The 22,812-nt window shown below is 31.0% G+C and overlaps 1 protein-coding gene across 4 annotated transcripts in view; it reads left to right on the top strand.

Moving 5' to 3' along the window:
* LOC129947624 (protein Tob1) overlaps window positions 1-22,812 on the top strand; it is a 132,973-nt gene that overhangs the window by 97,671 nt on the left and 12,490 nt on the right. For all 4 annotated transcript variants that reach the window (XM_056058255.1, XM_056058258.1, XM_056058257.1 and 1 more), the window contains 3 exons: window positions 21,251-21,597; window positions 22,172-22,348; window positions 22,418-22,746. In XM_056058255.1, coding sequence (XP_055914230.1) covers window positions 21,445-21,597; window positions 22,172-22,348; window positions 22,418-22,746 — 659 coding nt within the window. In that variant the 5' untranslated portion in view covers window positions 21,251-21,444. The remainder of the gene's footprint in view (window positions 1-21,250; window positions 21,598-22,171; window positions 22,349-22,417; window positions 22,747-22,812) is intronic.

Genomic DNA, 22,812 nt, shown 5'->3' with positions numbered 1-22,812 from the left:
TCTTATCTTCAAATCATGTTTGTGTCATGCAATGTAAACTTTAATTGAAAAATACAAACTAAAAGGTATTTAAAATATTTTGGATTAAAAGTCCAATTTGAATTTTCCAAGTCCAAGGAGTAATTTTTGACTGGGCACAAAAATAAGGATAGATTTATAATATTTGTAGATATTGCAATTGTTATATATTTTTATAATGACTTTTTCACTTGGAAAATCAAAATAAGAATCTTATTTTATAAATTTAAACACTATATTATATTATTATAACAATTTTTGCCTAGTTCTAGCTCATTGAAAACAAAAATACAATCAGTTTGTGTTCAATTTAAAATATTGAGTTAGTCTTGTAGTTAGTTTAAATTTGAATAAATTATTTTCTTTGTGCCAACCCTTTAACCTAATTTTAAAAACACCTAACCTAATAAATATTAATACTGTTTTATAAATTAAAATATTTATTCGCAACGTAATAGTTTACCAAACTTCGTTGTTAAAAGTGTGTCAAAAATGTTCCACACCGACAAGCCACTTAGTTCGCATACATAACAGACTTTCTAGACCACACAGTTTAGTTTTAGAGAGTGGCTTGGATTTCTCACAAACAAACAAAAAAAAACAAATGGTTTTCCATACAGAGTTATGCAGGAAAAAAGTGTAGGAAGGCAATAAAAAATAGGAAGCACTCCAAAAACCTGTCGGAAAATCATGAAAAAAAACTACTCTAACCGGGAGGTTTATGCTGCTGCGAAGAAAATAAAACTAACTTTTCTATTATATAGGACAATAGAATTCTATTTAAATTTTATTGAGAAAAAACATGAACGAAAGTTAGGCTATAAATTGCATTTGTACTTCAAGCAGAACAGGAACTAGGACTATGAGTACACTGTAAACTCTACTCCTACTTCGACTGACCTACCTTTTTGGTAAGGAATTCTGTTTTTAGAAATCAGCATTTTAAGAATTCCTTCATATACATATGTATTTTTTTATACACATATAAAAGAACCGATGTTCCTATTTTTCTTTACTGATTTGTTTAGATACTAATAGTTGAACTTTTTTCAACAACGAGACTTAAAAGTAAATCGCGCCCTTTCTTTTATTTTCAACGATATGGTATCACATCAGCAGATAAATTATTAAGAACGAAAAAAGGTCATCCACAACCACCACCTTATAAAATAGTTCGCCTCGTACCTCATTCCTACCCTAAGCAGTACTTTGTGCGCGGTATTTTATTTCAGTAACGTCGTCGTTTTGAGGAAAATTCGTATACGTTGGCTGGCTTTATAATAACCCGCTGTACGTCCTTCTATACAAAAGCCAAGTATGAATAATCCTATTTTTTTCAACAACAACATTTTTTAGGATGTGTTTGTTTCGTTTTATTTGTGGGGCCTTGGGAAATATAATGTATGTAAGTGTGCCCTTACATCATTGTGGTGTAATACAGAAAAAAATAAAAACAATGAAATATTCTCTTTACTTTATAAAAGGGAAGGATAAGGTTTTTTTAAACAAATTTTAAACATATTTGAGAAAAGTAGGTTCATATTATGGTGACATTCATGTCTAGCAGTAAGAAAAACATTATATATAATAATGTATTGTTGTATCTAGACAGGAAAATTTGCTACTTTAAAGCTACTTTTACCATATTACTTTAGATCCTAATCTTCCTGATTTACCTATATGAAACTATTAATTAATAATATACTATTTAATGAAGAAATTTCATTAAAATGTCTGCATTGAAGTCTAAATAATGACCTGATTATATTCGCAATCATATAACTTTTAATGAAAGGTGGCATGCTTGCAGTTTTTATCACTATTCAACTACAATGCACATATCTTAAAACAGTGACAGTTTGTGTTAGAACAAAATTATGAATTTATTTAAGCCCGCTTAGAAGCGGAAAATCACCTTAAAAATGATTATTAATTAAACTTCCTACATTAATGTTCACGCACGTCTCCAATTATTCCCAAAGACATTAAGAAAATAAATAATTCTCATAGGATTTTATAAAAGCGTCATATTTGAACAATACTCTGGCTTAACTCAAATAACTGAAATGTGAATCTTTCTAATAAATGTCTTTCCTAATCACATTTTTTTTAAGAGCAAAACTTTTGGTTGAAATTTAAAGAACAATGCACCACTGTTAAGTTACAACTGAATGTTTTTTTTCGCACTTCCAAAAAAATCACTTATAATGTCCCAGATTTTATTGATTTGTTTCTGTTATACATTATTTTATTTTTTTTTTCTTCTTAAAAGTATTACAAATTTAAAGGACATATGTATGTATGTAAATAAACAGAGTTAAAAGAACATTTCTAAAGCGCACATAACCAAACAAGCCTTTTTTACTGATAAATGTTTGATATAATAATGGAATGGGAAAAGGAAAGTTAAATGGTGGGAGTAAACAATGACCTCGTTTTCCTTTCATAATGAATCCCTTTTTTAAACAATAAAACCGTGGATGTGTACAGTTTTTTTTTCTTACATTGTCAAAGCTTGTCTACATCTTTATTACCAGTGTGTATGTACCTTTATAATATACGCTACGCGCATCGCTGTCATCGTGAATGTTAAGAAATATTTATAACATTTATTTATGGCTGCTCTTACCTGGTTTATTGTGTTGTATGTATGTTTTTTTTTCTTTTTACTGTGTGTATATTTGTTTAATTATCGTATTTCTTTAGTGACAACTAAAGACACTTACAAAAGCGAAGGGTTTTCTTGGGGTGACATTCCATTACCTTCAATCCTAAATCTTACATAATGTACGTCATATGTGCTCTATACATAACATTTAATTGGCTTTAGGCTTAATGTTACTTTTTTTTCTAAAGTTATCATATTCTACGCATTTATGGATTTGTACTTATGTTATGACAGTTACGTCGTATGTGAATAAGTGTAATTATTTTATCTCAGATACATACATTTATTAAATAAAAAAGAATAGGGTAATTTTGGTTAAAGAACAATACCATTCGAATAAGAGTGAATATAGAGTATGGTGCAATTTATTGCTTATTTTAAGTATTATGTGTAGGTGCATAATATTATAATGTATTATACAGCATTAATATAATATTCTCGATTGTTTTATTTTGAATGAATGTCTTTTTTTGTGACAAAGATGATTTATTAAATCCAACAGAAAAACATTTGAGTTCGAATATGTGTCATCGCATTCACATCGCACACGTGTCAACAACAACAGTGAGAATCAACAAGAACAAATGTTTTTTTGTTTTTGACTTTGAATAACACAAATTGTAAAATTTGTATGACTACTGCTATAAAACTCTTTTGAAAATTGAATATTTATTGAACATTCGTTTAAGTTTTTAATAATTTCTTTAAGTATTGATTTATTGTTGAGGATTGAAGAATTAATTTCCATTTGTTTTATCATTTTATCGTTTCTTTAACTTCTTTTGGCTTGTGTTTAGCCTGAAGCTCAATAATTGTTTTCATCATAGTTGTATATTGGCCTGATTTTTAAAAAGATATTATTATATTATTTAATCTTTACCTGGCCAATTTTCTTTCAATTGATCTCAATGTTTTTAAAACCTTATATGAAGTTATGATGACCCATCAAGAAGATGATTAGGTTAACATATCTATTAGTTTCAGTATTTTGCATATGAATGTATTAATTGTCAGATCTGATAGCAACGCAATTCTAAGTAAGTCTGTAACATACCATATTTAGTTACAGCCAACTTAGCTAACATTTCATTTTTAAATACAATTTTATTGTAGTAAAAATAGTTTTGATACATATGTACCTATATTTAATTGATATTTAAAGTTCAAATTTTGTTTTGAAAAGGAGACCATTCGTAATTCGGATTATCTTTGAATACTAACAAATGCTGACAAAATGAAGTGGACCATTTTAATTGTACAAAGTTGAATTTGTGTTAAATTTATAAAATATTCTGAAATGTACTTACAATTCAACAAAATCAATAACGATCCCTTTTGATTTAACCTGCAGTGAAAACATTAAGATATGTAGAAATTCACTTCAAGGAATTTTCCATTATTTTGATTTAAGAGTAAACCTCCATTTTTCTTCTCACGAAAACAATTATCAAAATAAGACTTACAATTTCCTTATTAATACTTACATACATATATGTATGCACCTGCAATTACATATATAAAAAACAGTACTTTAAGCATGAGTTCGCTTAGTTGCAAAATTACCACAAATAAGTATACCAATACTGCACACAAATATTTTGTTTTTATCTCTTGATTTATTTTTTGTATACAGTTTGAACTAGTGACATTTTTACATTATTCGACTCACTGACATAGTGCCATTTATATTCGTATAAAGAATCGATTTCGAAATCAAAATGACATGCCATCAGCAATACGGTCCTCAGATGGGTGCTTAGTGAAAATGTGAAAATTCTTCACCTTGTCATCGTCTCACACATACAACGTCTTATCCCAGAACTAAAAGCTCTCTTTTCTGTGCACCACATTTTCTAAGATGTAATTTTTCACCATACAGTTGTATCTCCTTGCATAAATGTGAAGAATCTCTCCACTTCTACCCTTCTCCTCCTATAACCCATTAAATTGTTTGATATTGGTTGTTGGAAAGGGGAAAGAAAATTCTTTCTAGATATTTAGACGACTTTGCTATTTACTGCATCAATGCATTTACTATTTATTTGTATCTGCATCGAAACAATATTGCCACATTTGCTTTTCATTTATATAACATTAGACAAATAAACTAAGAAAATTAAATAGATATGAAATAATTAAACGGAATTTTGTATAAAATTTGGTTTCATAAGTTAATACAAAATTTCGATCAATTATTTTTATCATTTTGAAAAAAAAAAATACGGTCTAGCAGTATTTTTATATTTACTAATCGGAATTCTACATATTTTCGAAAAACCATTCAGCATCATTCGTCTGATACAAAATATATGTACCTTTATGATTTCTATTTTATTCGTTTATTTAATTTTAATTTTTTTTTAGTTTATTTAATTTGTAGATATAAATTTATCTTCGAACTAACGTTTAATCGACCATTGGCGAATTTAATAGAGATCTATAAATTATTTGGCATTTTGACCAAGGATGGCATCCCAAATTGATTGAAGAGTGCTTATTTTTTTAAACCAGAAAACTTTTTTGAAATAAAAATTAACAACAACAGAAACAGCAGCGAATCATTTTGGTTTGATCTTTATACTCTCTAAATTGATATTTTATAGAATCTAAATTTAATTTTCACCAAAACAGTTTCGCATATAAATTGCATCGTGGTTCTAAAATATTTCACATATTGATCGTTTGATGTAAATAGAACGTCAGTCAAGATGTCTAACAATAGAAATTTTTGAAAACGAGGAGAAAAATTGCAATCTTCATCAAGAAAAATTTACGATCAAAATAAAATTTAATGAAAATGACGATGGAGAAGGTGATGTTGCAGCATGATGCACGAATAAATTGCAATATTTACTGGTACACTATACTATGGCATCGCATATTTTAAAGACGAATATCTTTTAAGAATTTGAAAAATGTTTTTGTGTGTATGAAAGTACACTCTGATTAATTGAAATTATAATTGCAATATTTATATGGAAATATAAACGGTGATTTTTTAAGAGCTTGAAAACTTAAAAAAAAAAAAAACGCATAAAATTTGCAAAATCTCATCGATTCTTTATTTGAAACGTTAGAGTGGTCCATGACATTTACTCTTTGAAGATAATTTCATTTAAATGTTGACCGCGGCTGCGTCTTAGGTGGTCCATTCGGAAAGTCCAATTTTGGGTAACTTTTTCGAGCATTTCGGCCGGAATAGCCCGAATTTCTTCGGAAATGTTGTCTTCCAAAGCTGGAATAGTTGCTGGCTTATTTGTGTAGACTTTAGACTTGACGTAGCCCCACAAAAAATAAGTCTAAAGGCGTCAAATCGCATGATCTTGGTGGCCAACTTACCGGTCCATTCCTCCGAAGTTTTCCCTCAAAATGGCCATAGAATCGCGAGCTGTGTGGCATGTAGCACCATCTTGTTGAAACCACATGTCAACCAAGTTCAGTTCTTCCATTTTTGGCAACAAAAAGTTTGTTAGCATTGAACGATAGCGATCGCCATTCACCGTAACGTTGCGTCCAACAGCATCTTTGAAAAAATACGGTCCAATGATTCCACCAGCGTACAAACCACACCAAACAGTGCATTTTTCGGGATGCATGGGCAGTTCTTGAACGGCTTCTGGTTGCTCTTCACTCCAAATGCGGCAATTTTGCTTATTTACGCAGCCATTCAACCAGAAATGAGCCTCATCGCTGAACAAAATTTGTCGATAAAAAAGCGGATTTTCTGCCAACTTTTCTAGGGCCCATTCACTGAAAATTCGACGTTGTGGCAAATCGTTCCGCTTCAGTTCTTGCACGAGCTGTATTTTATACGTAAAATCTTCCATGTGGTCGAATAACACAAACCCAATTGCTGCGAACGGCGACGAATCGACATTTCACGGTCTTCAGCAACACTCTCAGAAACAGACGCAATATTCTCTTCTGTACGCACTGTACGAATTCGTGTGGTTAGTTTAATGTCCAATAAAGTAAACTGAGTGCGAAACTTGGTCACAATCGCATTAATTGTTTGCTCACTTGGTCGATTATGTAGACCATAAATCGGACGTAAAGCGCGAAACACATTTTGAACCGAACACTGATTTTGGTAATAAAATTCAATGATTTGCAAGCGTTGCTCGTTAGTAAGTCTATTCATGATGAAATGTCAAAGCATACTGAGCATCTTTCTCTTTGACACCATGTCTGAAATCCCGCGTGATCTGTCAAATACTAATGCATGAAAATCCTAACCTCAAAAAAATCACCCTTTATTAGGGCAAGTTTTGGATTCACAAAAAAAAATTGATGAAAATCTCGAAATTTGGTGTGTATTTCACGAGAGAGACTTATATCTAAGGTAACCAAAAATATATTCGAACATATTTTTTGTAAACATCACTTTCACGAGACTGTGATAGAAATGCGTTTAATTAATATTTTCGTCTTTTAAACGTCATCTGTTAGGGCATATTTTTGCATATTTCACTAAAAATGCATATTTTTGCTTTCAAAAGGCATATTATTTCATATTTTTCCTTTTTTTTTAAAGGCAAGCAATAAAAACAAAGCATTAATAAGAAAAAAAGTACGAAACAAAAAAATTAAGCTCCATCCAGAGTATAAACTTTTAGAGACATAGAATCTGGACTGGAAATTTTCTTTTATTCGAAAATTAATCTACTTTGTTAATTTTTTTTCTTTCTTAAATAATACACATATGTGTGCGAAGTTGATCTATTCGCTACTAAACAAATTTTTTGGATGTTTTATTTATCTTTGAAAAGTTGGAGTGAAGAAGAGTTTTGAATTTTCTTTTTTGATTGGTATTGTTCTTATAAATTAATTTCCTAAAGCAAATAACGCTTCTTATAAACATCTTTTACATATATTTGATTTTTAAGGGTATATTATAAGCGCTTAAAACTAGTTTTTTAAGACATATTTTTGGTTGCCCTACCTATATTTAAGGGCTTAACAAAGAAAATGTGACGTTTTTGAGCTCAAAAAGACTTTTAAAATGGGTGATCCGATATGGTCTTTATCGTTAGTGCGGTACTTACATACACTCTTGCATGAATAACTTTTTAAAAAAGTATACCCGCTTTTAAATTTTGAAGTGAAACCTCTTATTTTAAAAATCAGTTTAATAAAGAGCATTGAACTATCTATCAAGTTGCATGTTTAGACAGATTTTAAATGTATTTAGACATTGAGTTTTGTTTAGTTTTTTTATAGAAAAAACTGTCCGTTAATGAGAACTAAGAATATTAAACTGAAGTCCATGTTGTCCATTTCGCAAATGAAAAATGCAATAAAAACTTAATCTTATGTTTTGTTTAGGTTAATAGAAATTAAGGCAAATATATTTGAATGTTTTAAATAAATAAAGTAAAACCCGGATAAGTGCCTATCACTTTTTCCCGCTATTTTTTCAAAACCAAAATTCAAACTATATTTTCATATAAAACTAATCTTGTAAGTAACTTCAGCACATTCAAAATCAGGTGAAAAAGACAAAAACTTCTCAGGGTTTGTGTTCTAAGCGTTAAAATTCAAATAGAATAATTTTAATCTGCTACTATGGTGGAGAACATTTTTATTACCTAAATTATTTTAACATTTGTTTAACATTTTTTCTTTTTGTTTATAAATAAAAAGACAAGTCCCTATATTAACCGTAGTATCCGTGGCATAATGGTTAGTGAGTTGGACTGGTTCGTGATAAAACTCGTTCGAGGTCACATTGCAAGAGCTATGTCTTCGACCAACAATTTAATTTTCGGTGCGTTCTATCCTAACGACTAGTATTTTGAGAGTGCGAGCTTGAGCGGCATTCAATCCATCAAAGGAATTCCTCTTTTTAGATAGATGCGGTTTGATACAGGATAGACTGGCAGTTTCGCTAATCCACCACGTCAGACGACGAACCGTGGATAGGCGACTCCAATCGGGACGTCTCATGGTACAAGACGGAGCAGAGCTCCTTCGGTTCAGTAGGGCTGTGTCCGAACGGGACCGAACTGATAGGGTGAAGCAGAAGAACCAGATTTGGTGGCTTCAATCGGCACTTGATAGTGGGTAGTCGGGATGGGGTTTTAAGCCTTGGACGGCTTTCATACTTGTTTTATAGTTTTAGGGTTTAGTTTTAAGTAAAGTAAAAATACAAAACAAAAATATACAAAAAATTATAAATATAATTGCAAATAAAAAATGGAATAAGAAACAAAAAAAAAGGACAACGAAATATAAAAACAAAAAATGTTAAATAGTTAGATTTGCTGCTGTGGTTGTTCTAGTTTTAAGTAGTTTATAGAATAGGTAGTTTAAGTTAGTTTTAAGTTTTATTTAAGGAACTAATTTTAAGTAGATTTGAAGTAAAAATAAAAAAGGACATTTATATTAGTTTATAAAATAAAAAAATAAATAAAATTGAATTGAAGTTAAATAGATGTAAGGGCTGAAAGGCATTAGAATTAAGCATTCATTTTAAACTTAGAGTGTCCGTATGGGACCAGTAAGTTAGTTGTAAGTTTTAGATAAACAGGCAAGTTTTATATATTTTTGTCTATTTTTAAGATAGTTTTAAGAAATAAGATGGTTTTCATGACTGCCTAACCCAAAAGGAGAGGCACTTTACTGGGGTTTATTGTAGTAAAGTATAACACATTTAATTTTTCAAATGCGACACTAGATTTAAACTCGTTATATATTTTGTTTTTCTTTTTCCTTAAGATAATAAAGTTGATTTAATACAATACAATATATTTTGTTGTATATTTAAACATACTATTTTGTGTAAAGAAAATATTCAAAAAAAGTATTAATTGATCTATTCTGTGGGTCAATACTTTTTCTAATGCTCTGATCACATCATACTTCAATCACATTATTGCTTTGACGTAAGATACTTCTAAAATACCAAATCGATGAAGCAAAACAAATATTTTCATATGCTATTAAAAATGTATAAATATCACAACTAATCGTAAATCTTTAAGCATTGCATTGATTTTTATTTTTGATGAACGACATATGAATTTTTACAAAAACGAAAATATTTAAAAAGCCTGTCCAGGAGCAGGCAGTTTCGAGAAGTAAATTCGTCATTTCTTCCGTTACATGATAGATTTGAAAAAAAAAAACAACTATGGCTATTTTGTTAACAACAAAATATAAATTTTGGGGAAAGGAGAGATTTAGCTAACGGAACTTTCATGGAAAATTGTTAATTGAGTCAAGAATATGCGAAAATAAATCGGGTCATTAGATTGGAAGCACATCAAATAAATGGAAATAAAATGCAAGTGAAAGTCCACTATCGACCAAATATTCACACTACGGCAGATCTTGGAAAAAACCCAGGAGCTTCAAATCGATACCCACCATCCCTTTATCGATTTTAAAGCCGCGTATGACAGCATCTATAGGGAAGAGCTCTACCGAGCAATGTCTAGTTTTGGCATCCCTGTCAAACTTATCCGTTTGTGCAGAATGACGATGGAGAATACACGCTGCTCTATCAAGGTCGGAAAAGATCTTACCGATGCATTTGATGTCAAAAAAGGTTTTAGACAAGGCGATGAACTGTCATGCGACTTCTTCAACATCGTTCTGGAAAGAATTGTGCAAAACTCAACCGTCAACACTAGAGGCACAATCTTCCAAAGATCCATCCAATTACTCGGATACGCAGATGATATTGACATAATTGGAAGATCAAAGCGTGATGTCAGTGGAGAGTTTTTGAGCATTGCGACGGAAGCGAAAAAGATGGGTTTAGTGGTCAATGAGGGCAAGAAGCTGTCATCAAAAAAGGACACTGAACGACCGACGACGTCTTGGACAAAACGTCACCATGGACAGCTATAACTTTGAGGTAGTTAAGAACTTTGTCTACCTAGGCACCGCTATTAATGCAGACAACGACACTAGCGCTGAAATCAAACGAAGAATAACTCTTGCAAATCGCTGCTTCTTTGGACTTAGAAGGCAATTGAGAAGTAAAGTCCTCTCTCGAGCATGTAAAATCACCATCTATAAGACACTCATCATCCCGGTTCTCATTTATGGCGCTGAGGCCTGGACCCTGTTAAAGAAAGATGAGAGCGTTTTAGGATGCTTCGAGAGAAAAATTCTTCGGGTGATTTTTGGTCCCGTACGCATTGATGGAGAATGGAGGAGAAGATATAACGACGAACTGTACGGGCTGTACAGCGACACTGACCTAGTTAGCAGAATTAAAGTCCAACGGCTTAGATGGCTAGGTCATGTAGAGCGGATGGACATCAGACCTCCAGCCCGGAAGGTCTTCGAATCCAATCCCGAGGGACGGCGCAGTAGAGGAAGACCGCGACTCAGGTGGCGCACGCAGGTGGGAGAGGACCTCAACCAACTTGGCGTGCGAAACTGGAGACAGCTAGCTAGGGACCGAGCTGGCTGGAGACGCTTGTTGGTTGAGGCCCAGGTCCGCCCGGACTGTAGCGCCACCTTAAGTAAGTAAGTAAGTAAAATGCAAGTGTTTATATTTTGTTACGTTTTATAACTTTTATTAGGATTATTATAATGTGTTACACCACCAGCCTTCAAAAGAACTTCAAAAATACTATCTTTTAAGGATTTATAAAGAGATTCCAAGTAGACTATCAGAGAATTCTCACTCCAAGCCAATTTGATACCGTGAATAAGCGCTTCCTTGTCATCGTATTGCTTTCCTCCCTCATGTACCTTACGTGTGAGCTAGTCCTACACATTTTCAACTAGTTAAGGTCTGAGGAATATGGTGGCCAAGGCAGCAAGTGGAAGTTTTGGTTTGCAACTAAGAATTTTTACTCTCGGGCTGTGTGTATGGGAGCGTTTTCCTGCTGAACAATCCATGGAATTGGTCCAAAAAGCTCGATATTATTGGGGAATACTGATTCCAAGACGGCTTTGTATGTTTTCCTAGTCATTTGGTATCTTGGACTACCAAGTTTATAGCGCCATACAGTAAAATTGAGCCCCAGACGATAATGCCTCCTTTTTTTGCTATGGTGACGGTTTAAAAATTACTACGAGTACTCTTTCCTCATGTCATGGAAATAGGTTAAATTTTTCGTCGGAAAAAAATAACCTTGCGATAATCATTTGCGGTCATTCCATTTCGCTCATGGGATCTTTCTCGAAACACAAGATTTGCTTCTTCTTTGCGTCATTAAGTGGTGATTTTTCTTAAACTTCAGGTGCATGGCGAAATGTGCATTTAACAGTGGATAAGCTGGCCTTAACATTAGCTTTCTTTCTAATTTTAGATGCCGATAAAGCGGAATTTGACGCTATTCTAAGGATACTTTGCGATTCGCAATGTCTTAAGGCAGAGGAAGATTTTTTTATAATTTTTCGTTGCTGACACAATGATCACTTTTATTTTTTTTCGGGCTATAGCAAAGAATTACAGACATCTAATCTTGCTCTTTCCTCCACTGTCAAACTATTTTTTGTGCCCATTTCTATAAACATTCAATCAAAATCAATCAAAACCAACGTCAATTTATTCACTGCTTCTAATCTAATGAACCGATTGATTTTCATATATACTTGACTCAATTATATTAATTATATTAATTTTTATATTTTGTTGTCAACAAAATAGGCCCTCATTTACCATATTCGTTTTTTCTATTTCATCATGTAACGGGAGAAATACATATCTATTTTACTTTTCGAAAATGACTTCTTCTAATCTTATGACCTGCAGTGTACACATACATATCCGCTGTTTATCATGAGCGAATATATACATACATTCATATATATATTTTTTGAGTTAAGAATTAAATCTTAATTTTTATTTTTTCAACAAAGGATTTCTAAATCACTAAAATTATCAATATAAATAAATTCAAAACCGCAAAAGAATTCTCAAAAATCATTTTTATCTCATTGTGTGCTGGCTCCTCTAAGAAGTACCACAATAATTTTGTATAAGAACGTAAAGCTTTAAAAACATTGAGAATGTACTTATATGTAAAACTTCTAAAAGTTACAACTTCTTCATATCATATACGTACGCATATGGTCAAATGAAAACATGTTCTGTTTTTTTTTTTAAATAGAAACTATGCAATTTTTCATTTGGAGTTTTCTTCCTGGTACAACTGAATACTCGCACATATCTGCAGTTGGAGTTTTGAAAGTAGAACAAGCTTTGTTTTTGCCAAAATGAAAACTGCATTTACAAATTAATAGTTTTTTAGAAGTTTTTCAAATATCATGTATTTGTGTCTGATACGAAGTTATATGTATATTTATCTATGGGTAGGGTATGATTTTGTTTTTGATACAATTTATTATTTTAGTCAATGAAGTTAAGTGTACGAATTGGTCACTTGTACTTGCACATATAACATTTTAAATGGTCAAAATATTCCATATTTAACATTTTTGAAGCAAACAGTTATCAAAAGAATTGAATATAACGACGGATTTCCTTAAAATTCTAACCTTCAGTTCGATTAAGTTTCTAACAAAAAAGGTTTAAGACCTTTGTATGTTTTAATTTAAAAACGAAATCTAATTTGTAAGTGACCGTATTTTTGAATATAGATATTGTTGATTTGGACTAAATCTCGATTTATCTGTAAAGGAAGAAGAGTTATACAACTTCGAATGGAATGAAACAATTATAATTTTCGTAAATTGGCATGCATTTAAATTTAATTATGATCTCTGCAATAACATAGCAAATGTGGTCATCCAAGTGGTCAATTGTTTCAGGTTTATCTTGAAGACGGTCTTAAAGACCAATTTACTGTTGAGTTTAGCATCTTTAAAGAAGTAGAAGCAATCCAGCAAACTATAAAACATACGAAAAAATACAATTTTGTGGATGTGTACATGTAAGGATTTTCATCATTCTAAATACGCAAGATATGTTTGTTGACGTATATATTTAACTTAAAGTTAAACAAAATTCGTACGAACTATATTTCGAAGAGAACCATTATTTTCAAAGCCAATTTGCACAAACGTTTTTTAGGTGTCAGTTTATTCATCCACTTTCTAATCGTGTTAAGTTTAAATATTTAAAAAAGAGATTGTCAATTGATTTTTTATAAAAAATTAGCTAAAACTGAGGAACAATATTTTGCATATGGTATAATTAGTTTGATTTCAATATCTGTTTTTGTTTTCGAGAAACGAATTTTTACCAATTTTAGTATTATATAAAAAAAAACTGACGTTGACAACAAATTTTTTATCCCGAGATATCAAGAATCGAACAACAATGTTTACTAATTTCGTGTTATGTATGTTTTTTTTTGTATTTATTTATTGAATCAAATAATTTACAAATTATTTTTTAATAAGACCATCAGTGATGTCTTGTAGAACACTTAAATTTAATTACAGAGTAACTTTTACAAAGTAATTGTTGAAAGTAAAGACTTTAAAGTGCACATTTGTAGTTGAAAACAGAAATAGACAGAAATAAACTTGATTTCATTAAATTTATTGTGAATATATAAAACAGTTTCAATTCTTTGTACTTTATTATGATCGGCTGGGCAAAGGATGATAGATATTTTTTCGAGTATGAGTGTGCTTTCTACAAGTACGTGATGAATTGATAGAACTTCATGACAGGCTTCACACAATTCTGGAAGTTCTTTATTTTATAGGTGTTTAGTTGCAAATATAGTTTTTTCCAACTCTGATTCGGAGTATCTTTATGCAATTTTCCCTTGTTAGTTGCCTATTATATGGCATGCGATGGTGTAGTGGATTATGCGTACGAAGAAAAGTAAGAAAAGTATTACAGTTTTTCCAATTAACTTTAAGTTAAAGTTTGACGAGTCAATTGATAAAAATCTGACGAAACAATAACGTGTGGAAATTTAGTAGCATCTCTAGCTGCATCATTCGCCATTTCATTGCCATTGATACTAGAATGCCCTCGTACGTACTATGTTTTCTATCATTGTACATCTTATTTGTTCCAGAGTAGGGCATCGGTTTGTCTCATTTTTTAGGCCTTTTAATATCCCACGGTTATCTGCCATAATTATACTTCGTCCCAAATAAGTTTTTCGCAATGGAAATAGCTCTTTGAATTGCTGCTATAGTTCCGCAATGTAGCTGCATGCTTCACTAGGTAGTAGACCTTGCCAGACCGAAGAGGTTTGAGAGTGCTGTTCCCACTTGACTACAGCAAAAAATGAGTTATCATCTTTGTGTGAACCATCTGTGTAAAAGATGTGATCAGGGTTAACCTTTCCGATCATCTCTTGGTGAAGAGCTTGGAACATATCGTATTTTTTTTTTTAATGCTGATAATCTTGTTTCTATTTGAAGCAGATTTGGTTTCCAAAAGGGAGGACTATATTTTATTGATTCAAACAAGGAATTTGGTTGGACTTTTACCAATCTAATAATACTTTAATTATTTAGTTTGAAGCCGAAACTACAGTATCGTGAATATTCAATGGCCATGGATTACAATTTTTTTTCCAGCGTAGGTGCAATAAATCTCCTTTTGAAGGAGGGATTATGACGCCTTTTCTTTCGGAAATTGTGTTGACAGCCCTAGCTGCAATTTCTAAAATAGATTTTACCTGCATCGAGTAGCCGGATGCTACTACATAAATATTTTAAGCATAAACCCCAATAATTTCAAGTTGAGGTTCAAGTTGCGTGAGGTTAGTTAAAACAAATTTACTGAATGATAAAACTATATTTTGTATAAGATAAATTAGATTGAAGGCAACGCTTTAAAGTTTTGCTAAGATAATCGGTTCGAAAATCAATTCGTAACTTTTTTAAGGTTTTTAATTTTTGAAGGAAAACCGTTTCTCCAATTTTTCTCAAACTTTTAGAAGATGTCGACTACACTATTTTGTTAAATATAATCAATTTCTACCTTAAGATGAAACAATCTACATACAAGTTGCTGGTATTATTGGTGATATATCAACATTTTCAGTTCGACAAATAGTTTCAGTTGCCAGAACTTCCGATGGGAAGTTAATAAATCACCTGAGGCATCTGACATAATGGCCACCTATTAAAATAGTTTTGCCAATAGTTTTAGATAAATCTCAAAAACGATTAACAAATATGTATTTTAGATTATTTTTTTTTATAAATTCTTCAATTTTCTAAAAATTAAATTATTAATTAAACATTTTATAATAAACCAAAATGGTCTTGTGTTTTAATTTATAAGCCACTTCCAATTAAAAAAATATGTAAAAACCATGTCATTAAACTGACGTTGTGTATAATACGGAGACATCAAACGAAGGCAGAATACAATAAACATAAATTCACCAAGCAATAAGGCACCTTTCCTCTCCCAAGGTCAAGTACAAGGTAGCGATTATTTAAGCAACAAAAGAAAACATTATCATTCCTTCATTAATTTTCATTTTGTATTTCAATTCGTAAATATATTTTTGTTTGTCTGGTAGGTAGATATATGCATAGACTGCCATAGGTAAAAATATACATGCATAATAATAATGAACGCTTTGAACATATGAACAAAGCACTGTTATTGTGCAAAACAGGAACAAAATAATAATGCATTGAATATGTGTGAAAAAAATGAGGCAATAAGTCCAAGCTCAAATATTTATGTATGTACGTAGTTTGTAATGCTGCAGTTGCAGTTATACTATACGTAGGTAATACTTTGTGATTGGTGCTAATGCAATTCATTTTCGCATGGACAGTGTACACAATAACGAAGCCCTTGCACTAGTTTTATTTTGCCAGCCAGACATTGAAATAATACTGTTATTGGTAATTTTTTTAAAACTTTGTCTTTGTACACTAGACTAGTGCTGGCAGTGTCATCTGTTTTTGGTAAAAAAACAAATAACTATTTAAAGATAATATACAAACCATATTTTCGAAAAAAACAAATAGATGTGCACAAACTTAATTAACAAAACACATTACGATTTGAAATACAAAATATCAGCACGTGTACTCTTAAGTCCAATGTTTAATGTCAACTAACGCTGGTTGACATTGTATGAAAAGTTTTATCTTATACTTAATATCTTATTCTAATTTAAATAATACCCGTGTTTTTTGTCATTCTATAAGTAGTATAGTAGAAAATTCCCAAGAAAACCCATCGGCAGTAGCCAGATTTTTGTATTTAAAAATTGGTACAGCTGAAAGAAGATCTGTCAGAATAGTAATAAAAAAACACACAAATAGAAGAAAGTTTTCTGAAAATCAAAAGTTAAAATTAACTTAGCAAAAAATACTAATAAAATAGACAATTTTCAAGAAGAAATGGTAAGAAAACATCTGGAAATTGAGATTCTATAAAAATTGCAGCTTTGACATAAAATAAAAACTTCAAGAAGGATGTTTGTTCGTAGACTACTACATTAACATATGGTATTGAAGCGAGCTTGAGGCTTGTCTCAATTCTTTATAAAACTGAATCGAGTTGAAATGAGCTTGATTTGACTCGATTCCGGTGGAGGATTAGAGTTAATTCAAAATTTGTAAAGAAAAACCTGTGTGAAGGAGTTGATTTTACAGATAATGCATTATGGTTTGTTTATTTGCATGTTTGTGTAAAAAAAATATAATTTTGTTTTAATCAAATTAAAAGAAAAAAATGGCACATGGAGTAGGTAGCACTTAACTATTCAGTTCTTCATTGTTTAACACGAATCAAACTATCTCACTTGCACTTAACACATCGAAAACATCGAAACAATATTTGCATTTTAGAAAGTGCTGTTAACGTAATCATTTTTAAATCTTCTTGTGCGATGGAAACACCAAAAAGATTTATTTAATCTTAACTGAGATAAACCTTTACTTCTTTACTTATTTATCGTTTCCATTATTTTGTCTTGCAAAGCAAGCCCAGTTAGCCTATTTTTATTAACAAAACTAAATAATATCAACAGTAACAGATTGATTTTTGTCCTGAATGGAAAACACATGATTCCAAATGCACAACTACTCAACGAACGCAGCCATTGAGATACAAATGCAATATCAATTGTACCAACATTTGAGAACGAAATCACATAAGATCCATTCAAGACTCGTAAACATGTCAAAAACCCATCCGTAATAAGACTCTACTTTAACTTTAATGGTAGTATCCATACTGCGGATATTGTTTTTGTTATTCGTGTAAAATCGTACTGTACTCTTGATAGATTTTCCAACAAAACACGGGTAGTTAAATACCAATTGATTACTTATGATCACAAATAAAGCCTTTTATCATATTGTACACAAACATTTAAAACTATATCACAATCACTATAAGTACCATAGTTGGATAAAATTGAAGTTGTTTAAATTGGAACTCTAATTCTTGAAGTAACTGGGTCAGCTATAAAATTAATTATTTGTAAAGCAATTCAAGACTGATGAGCATGATATAGGCCCATTTAAGACTCAAACAACATAACAAAATTGCAAATAATTTCTGTGTTTGGCCAATGAAAGGAAACTTATATATAACTTAACTATTGGACTATGGAAACAACAACGGTAAGGCCAACCTTACAAATATTTTTTGGATTCCCTCTAGGCTATTACTCTGACGTATCGTATAATGCAATAAAATTCAAGGAAACATGTATTGTTTTTATAACATAAGGATCTTTGAATGCTCGACTGAAACGTTAAATAAAACCTAATGTTTTTTTTAATTAAACGTTAATTTTTGGTCTAAAATAATTCCGAGATATAAATATATAATAAGTTTTTCTAATTTCGTCTAATTTAGAAGATATTCATGGTCCATTATATTTGCGTACAAAACTCATCGTGTTACACTTGTCAATCTTTATTAATAAACAATTAGTATTGCATCATTACCATACTTTTTTAAGGTTGTCTTAAAAAAGTTCACAGTCAGTTAAGAATGTTATAATTCGAAATATTTGTACGTCATCAGAGTATATTAATGTCATTTAGTTTTGTTAAATGGATAATGAATTTTGTTTATAAATAAAACGAATAGTTATGGACCAAGGTGGCTTTCCTGTGGATCATCAGAGTTTTCTAAAACTTTACTTGAACGATTATTTTTAACAACAAATTTCTAATATATGTCACTTAAGAATGTTGAAATTCTAGAAATAATCTTGTTATTAAGTTCAATTTTCTCAAAAGCGCAATATGGCTTAGTTTGTCAAATGTCGTACTGAAGACCGTAACTAAATAGTAAACTTGTGGGAAAGTCAAGAAGATTTGTTACTATCGCTATTAAAACAAATAATTTCACAGACAAGAGACACAAACAATTTTGGAATGACTGATAATATTGTTAAAGGACGATAATTAGAGTATAAGTGATTCGGGCCTTGTAATGGGTTGGTTTGAAGAAAACGTATTTCCATAACATTTGAAAGTGACAGCTTTTAATAGAATTATTAAACCGAATAACCAACAAATATAAATCCAGGTAAGCGAATAAGATTATCGGATTAATAAAAACCAAAGTAGGAAGATTGTTCAGAACTTTACGAGTTATGTTTTTATATTAATATCCTATTGATGTAACGGAACTTAGACCATGTGTTAAATGTATAAACTTACATAATTTAATAAAACTGTCCGGTACACATTCTATTCCTTATACAAAATTTTAATCAGGCTCTTATTCTTGAATTGTCATTCTACCGAAGTCAAGATTCGCTTTGCTACTCTAGTGATTTTTCGTACCTCAGTAATAGTGCTTTAACGCAGCTTAACCTCAAAAGTCTATTACTAACCTAATCACACAAATCAAAGATTGAAATTACATTAACAAAGTTTTGAAGGTTTTGGTAGCATTTCCAGATGATTCTGATTCTGTCACATGGAGTTGAGGTTTTATTTTTTCCCATTCAAGTAAAATATTATTTTTTGCCAATAAATAGCCAATTTGAAAGCATTCCAATTAGACCGATAAAGAAAATAATTATCAATTTAGCTGAAAACAATTAAATGGCTTAATTATTTGTTCACTTTCATTATGACCCTATGACAAATAAATCCAAGCAATTTGATGTCGTATAAACTGTGTTCTTCTATTTTGATTGTGTCTTAATTATCTACATAGATAACAGATGTTAATAGTTGTTAAAAAGAAGAAATATAGATGCGTAAGATATTGTGAAAAAATATTGTTGTTTGTCTTATGGTTTACAAATACCTTGTTTCATTGTACAGAATAACGTTTGTCGCTAACAATGTCAACCAAATGTCCGCAACAGATACTTCGAAATTCATCAGTAAAAGGATTTCATTTTGTGCTAAACTTTGCTTTGAACGGAAGATAGTGGTATTAGAAAAAATCAATCGGTGTTTTTATATACATATAAGAAATAAAAAATTTCAAAAATGTTACTAAAATTTGTAAAAATTGGTTTTCCACAAAAAATCCCAGAAACAAAAACAGATATTGAACGCAAACTTATTTTATCATATGCAAAATGTTGTTGCCAACTTTTAGTTATTTTTACAAAACTAATAAGAAATGGTATATCACACAAAATATTATTATTAAATATATGTATTGTTAAAGTTTTAGACAAATCAACCGACGAGTACGGATAGGAAATTACCAGTGTGGGTCGCGACCCCGTCTCCCTTTTACTTTACTTACTTATCAAATGCTGCCCATATAAACCCTATTATTGAAAATCCATCAAGAATAAAAAAATCACTGACTTCAAGAAATCTTTGAGGTTTTAATTTTAAACAATTTGACAACTGAACTCTGCAATCTTGAAACTATTTTTAAACACATGCAATTGTTTTGTGCCATATGTATCTTTCATTGACACATTTTAAGTTTATAGATAAATCTTATCAGAAAGAAATTGCAATCTATACTTTCTGTCTGTGAACGGATGTGTGGAAATGACATTAAAAAATGTATTTAAAATTCTCTACGAAAATATATTTTTGGCACAAATATGAGGTATCTAATATTTATGGTTAGGCTTCAGACACAAAAATACCATATTAGCTTTGAAATTGTTTTTTTTTATGTATTTATATGTATACATATATATAAATTTATTATGTACATACATATATATATCAAAAAGAGGTTTATGTAGAACAAAAGCGCCTGCATTTGATAGATGTTTTGGCTGTTGTATGTTTTTTATTCTATCACATTTTCAAGGTTTTTTGGCAGCTATTTGTTCAATGTATGCATAGGGTTGAAATGTGCTGCACCATTTCAGTGAGCTTGGCTAATACCCATGACTTTTCTAAAATTTGTAAGACACTATGCTATGCTTTTTATAATCATATGCAGGACATTGGTTGTAGGGCTTCCTTTAGCAACAACCGAAAATAACGGTAGCAGCACCCTGAAAGCATTAAGTGGTAAAGTACATGATTGGTATGACATTGGTGCTCATTATACTAACAAGAATCTTGTTAATCTTATTTCTTGGCAAGTAATTAGCTTAAGTACTTTCAGTAAAGGTTAAATGGAAACTGAAATAAATTATTTTTTAATAGAATTAAATATTATATACGAAAAAAAAACATTAAAATTAATCGATTTCAATTGATCACTACTAATTATCATCTATTTTTGTATACTTCCAGGTGGTGTATATTGTAGGTCCCGAATTTTTTTACCAATAAGAACATTTTTGCAATAAAAGGGAGCTTCAGCTAAACACACTTGATAAAAAAATAATACAAGGCGGGACGGTTAAGAGTATTTATATATTAAAGTTTGCAACGGATTTCATCACAATAAAACACCACACCACCACACTACAGCTACCACCATCACAATGCATATAGAAATTCAAGTTGCATTAAATTTTGTTATATCTTATTTGTATAATAAACTGCCAAGACGACGAGTCAACATATTTGGCGAGGAGCTAGAAAAAGCATTAAAAGACAAATTCCAAGGGCATTGGTATCCTGAAAAGCCTTTTAAGGTAAGCATTGTAAATCTTTGTGTTATAAGTAATATTTAGGTTCTAAGAAAACTAAATTATTCAGATGGCTTGAAGTAATCCGAAAAATTTGGCATGGAAATTCAATTTTAATACAATACCAGAGTTTGGCATGTATAATTAGTTATACTTAAGGGGACATTCATGATTCACATGGTACTATCCATTTTTTGATGTATTTTTAAACTAATTGGCCATTATTCAAAACGATTCAAATATCAAAAAAATTTATTATAAACTTTATCTTATCTTTGTGTTTCATAGTATATACACGTTTCAACATTCGTATTACTTCGAGTTACTTATCCAAAATGTCAGTTATAGGATATTGAAAATAATCTGTGCCACTTTTGAAAATATTTATTATATTTTAGACCTCCAAATATATAAGATCTTATTAAAAAAAAAAAAAAAAAACAATTCCATAGTCAGTTATTTGGACTGTTTTAACCTACAAATCTCAATAGCCTTATTTTACCACTAATTAATTTTAAGGGCAAAATATTTATTTTAATGAAAGAAATTTAATTGTATATTTTATAATTTTATTTAACAGGGCTCAGCATTTCGATGTTTAAAAACAGGAGATCCAATTGATTCTGTACTTGAAAGGGCGGCTCGTGAAAGTGGCGTTCCCATTTCTGATATTCTAGAAAATCTTCCATCCGAATTATCAGTGTGGGTTGATCCTGGTGAGGTATCATACCGAATTGGTGAGAAGGGTGCAGTTAAGGTAGATATATGCTTTTCTCTGTCTTTTTTTGTATGTTTCTAGCATTTATATTTTTTACTATACATGTAGATTTTGTACTCTGAAAACAATGATAACCACGAAGATTCATCATCAGCTGATCGTGAAGTGACAAAAACATTTAATCCGGAAGCTCAGTGTTTCCGACCAATCGATGCTGTGAGCTCAAGTATGAATGGACTTAGTTTGAGCCCGAAAACATCACCACATTCGGGCTCGTCTCCAGCATCGTCTACTAGTCCAACTTATAAGGGAAGTCCGAATCCGGCTGGTAATTTTCTAGCCCGTTCTCAAGCGCCATTAACATTTACCACAGCCACATTCGCCCAAACTAAGTTTGGAAGCACAAAATTAAAAACCAGCTCTAAGCGCGCTAACAGGTAAGTTAGTTCGAAAAAAACAAAAACAAAAAATAACAAACAACAATTGGAATGACTTCAATAATC

The sequence above is a fragment of the Eupeodes corollae genome, chromosome 2, assembly GCF_945859685.1.
Source record: "Eupeodes corollae chromosome 2, idEupCoro1.1, whole genome shotgun sequence".
Taxonomy (NCBI): domain Eukaryota; kingdom Metazoa; phylum Arthropoda; class Insecta; order Diptera; family Syrphidae; genus Eupeodes; species Eupeodes corollae.
Note: the sequence above shows the minus strand (reverse complement) of the source record. Positions and strands in the feature narration are given on the sequence as shown.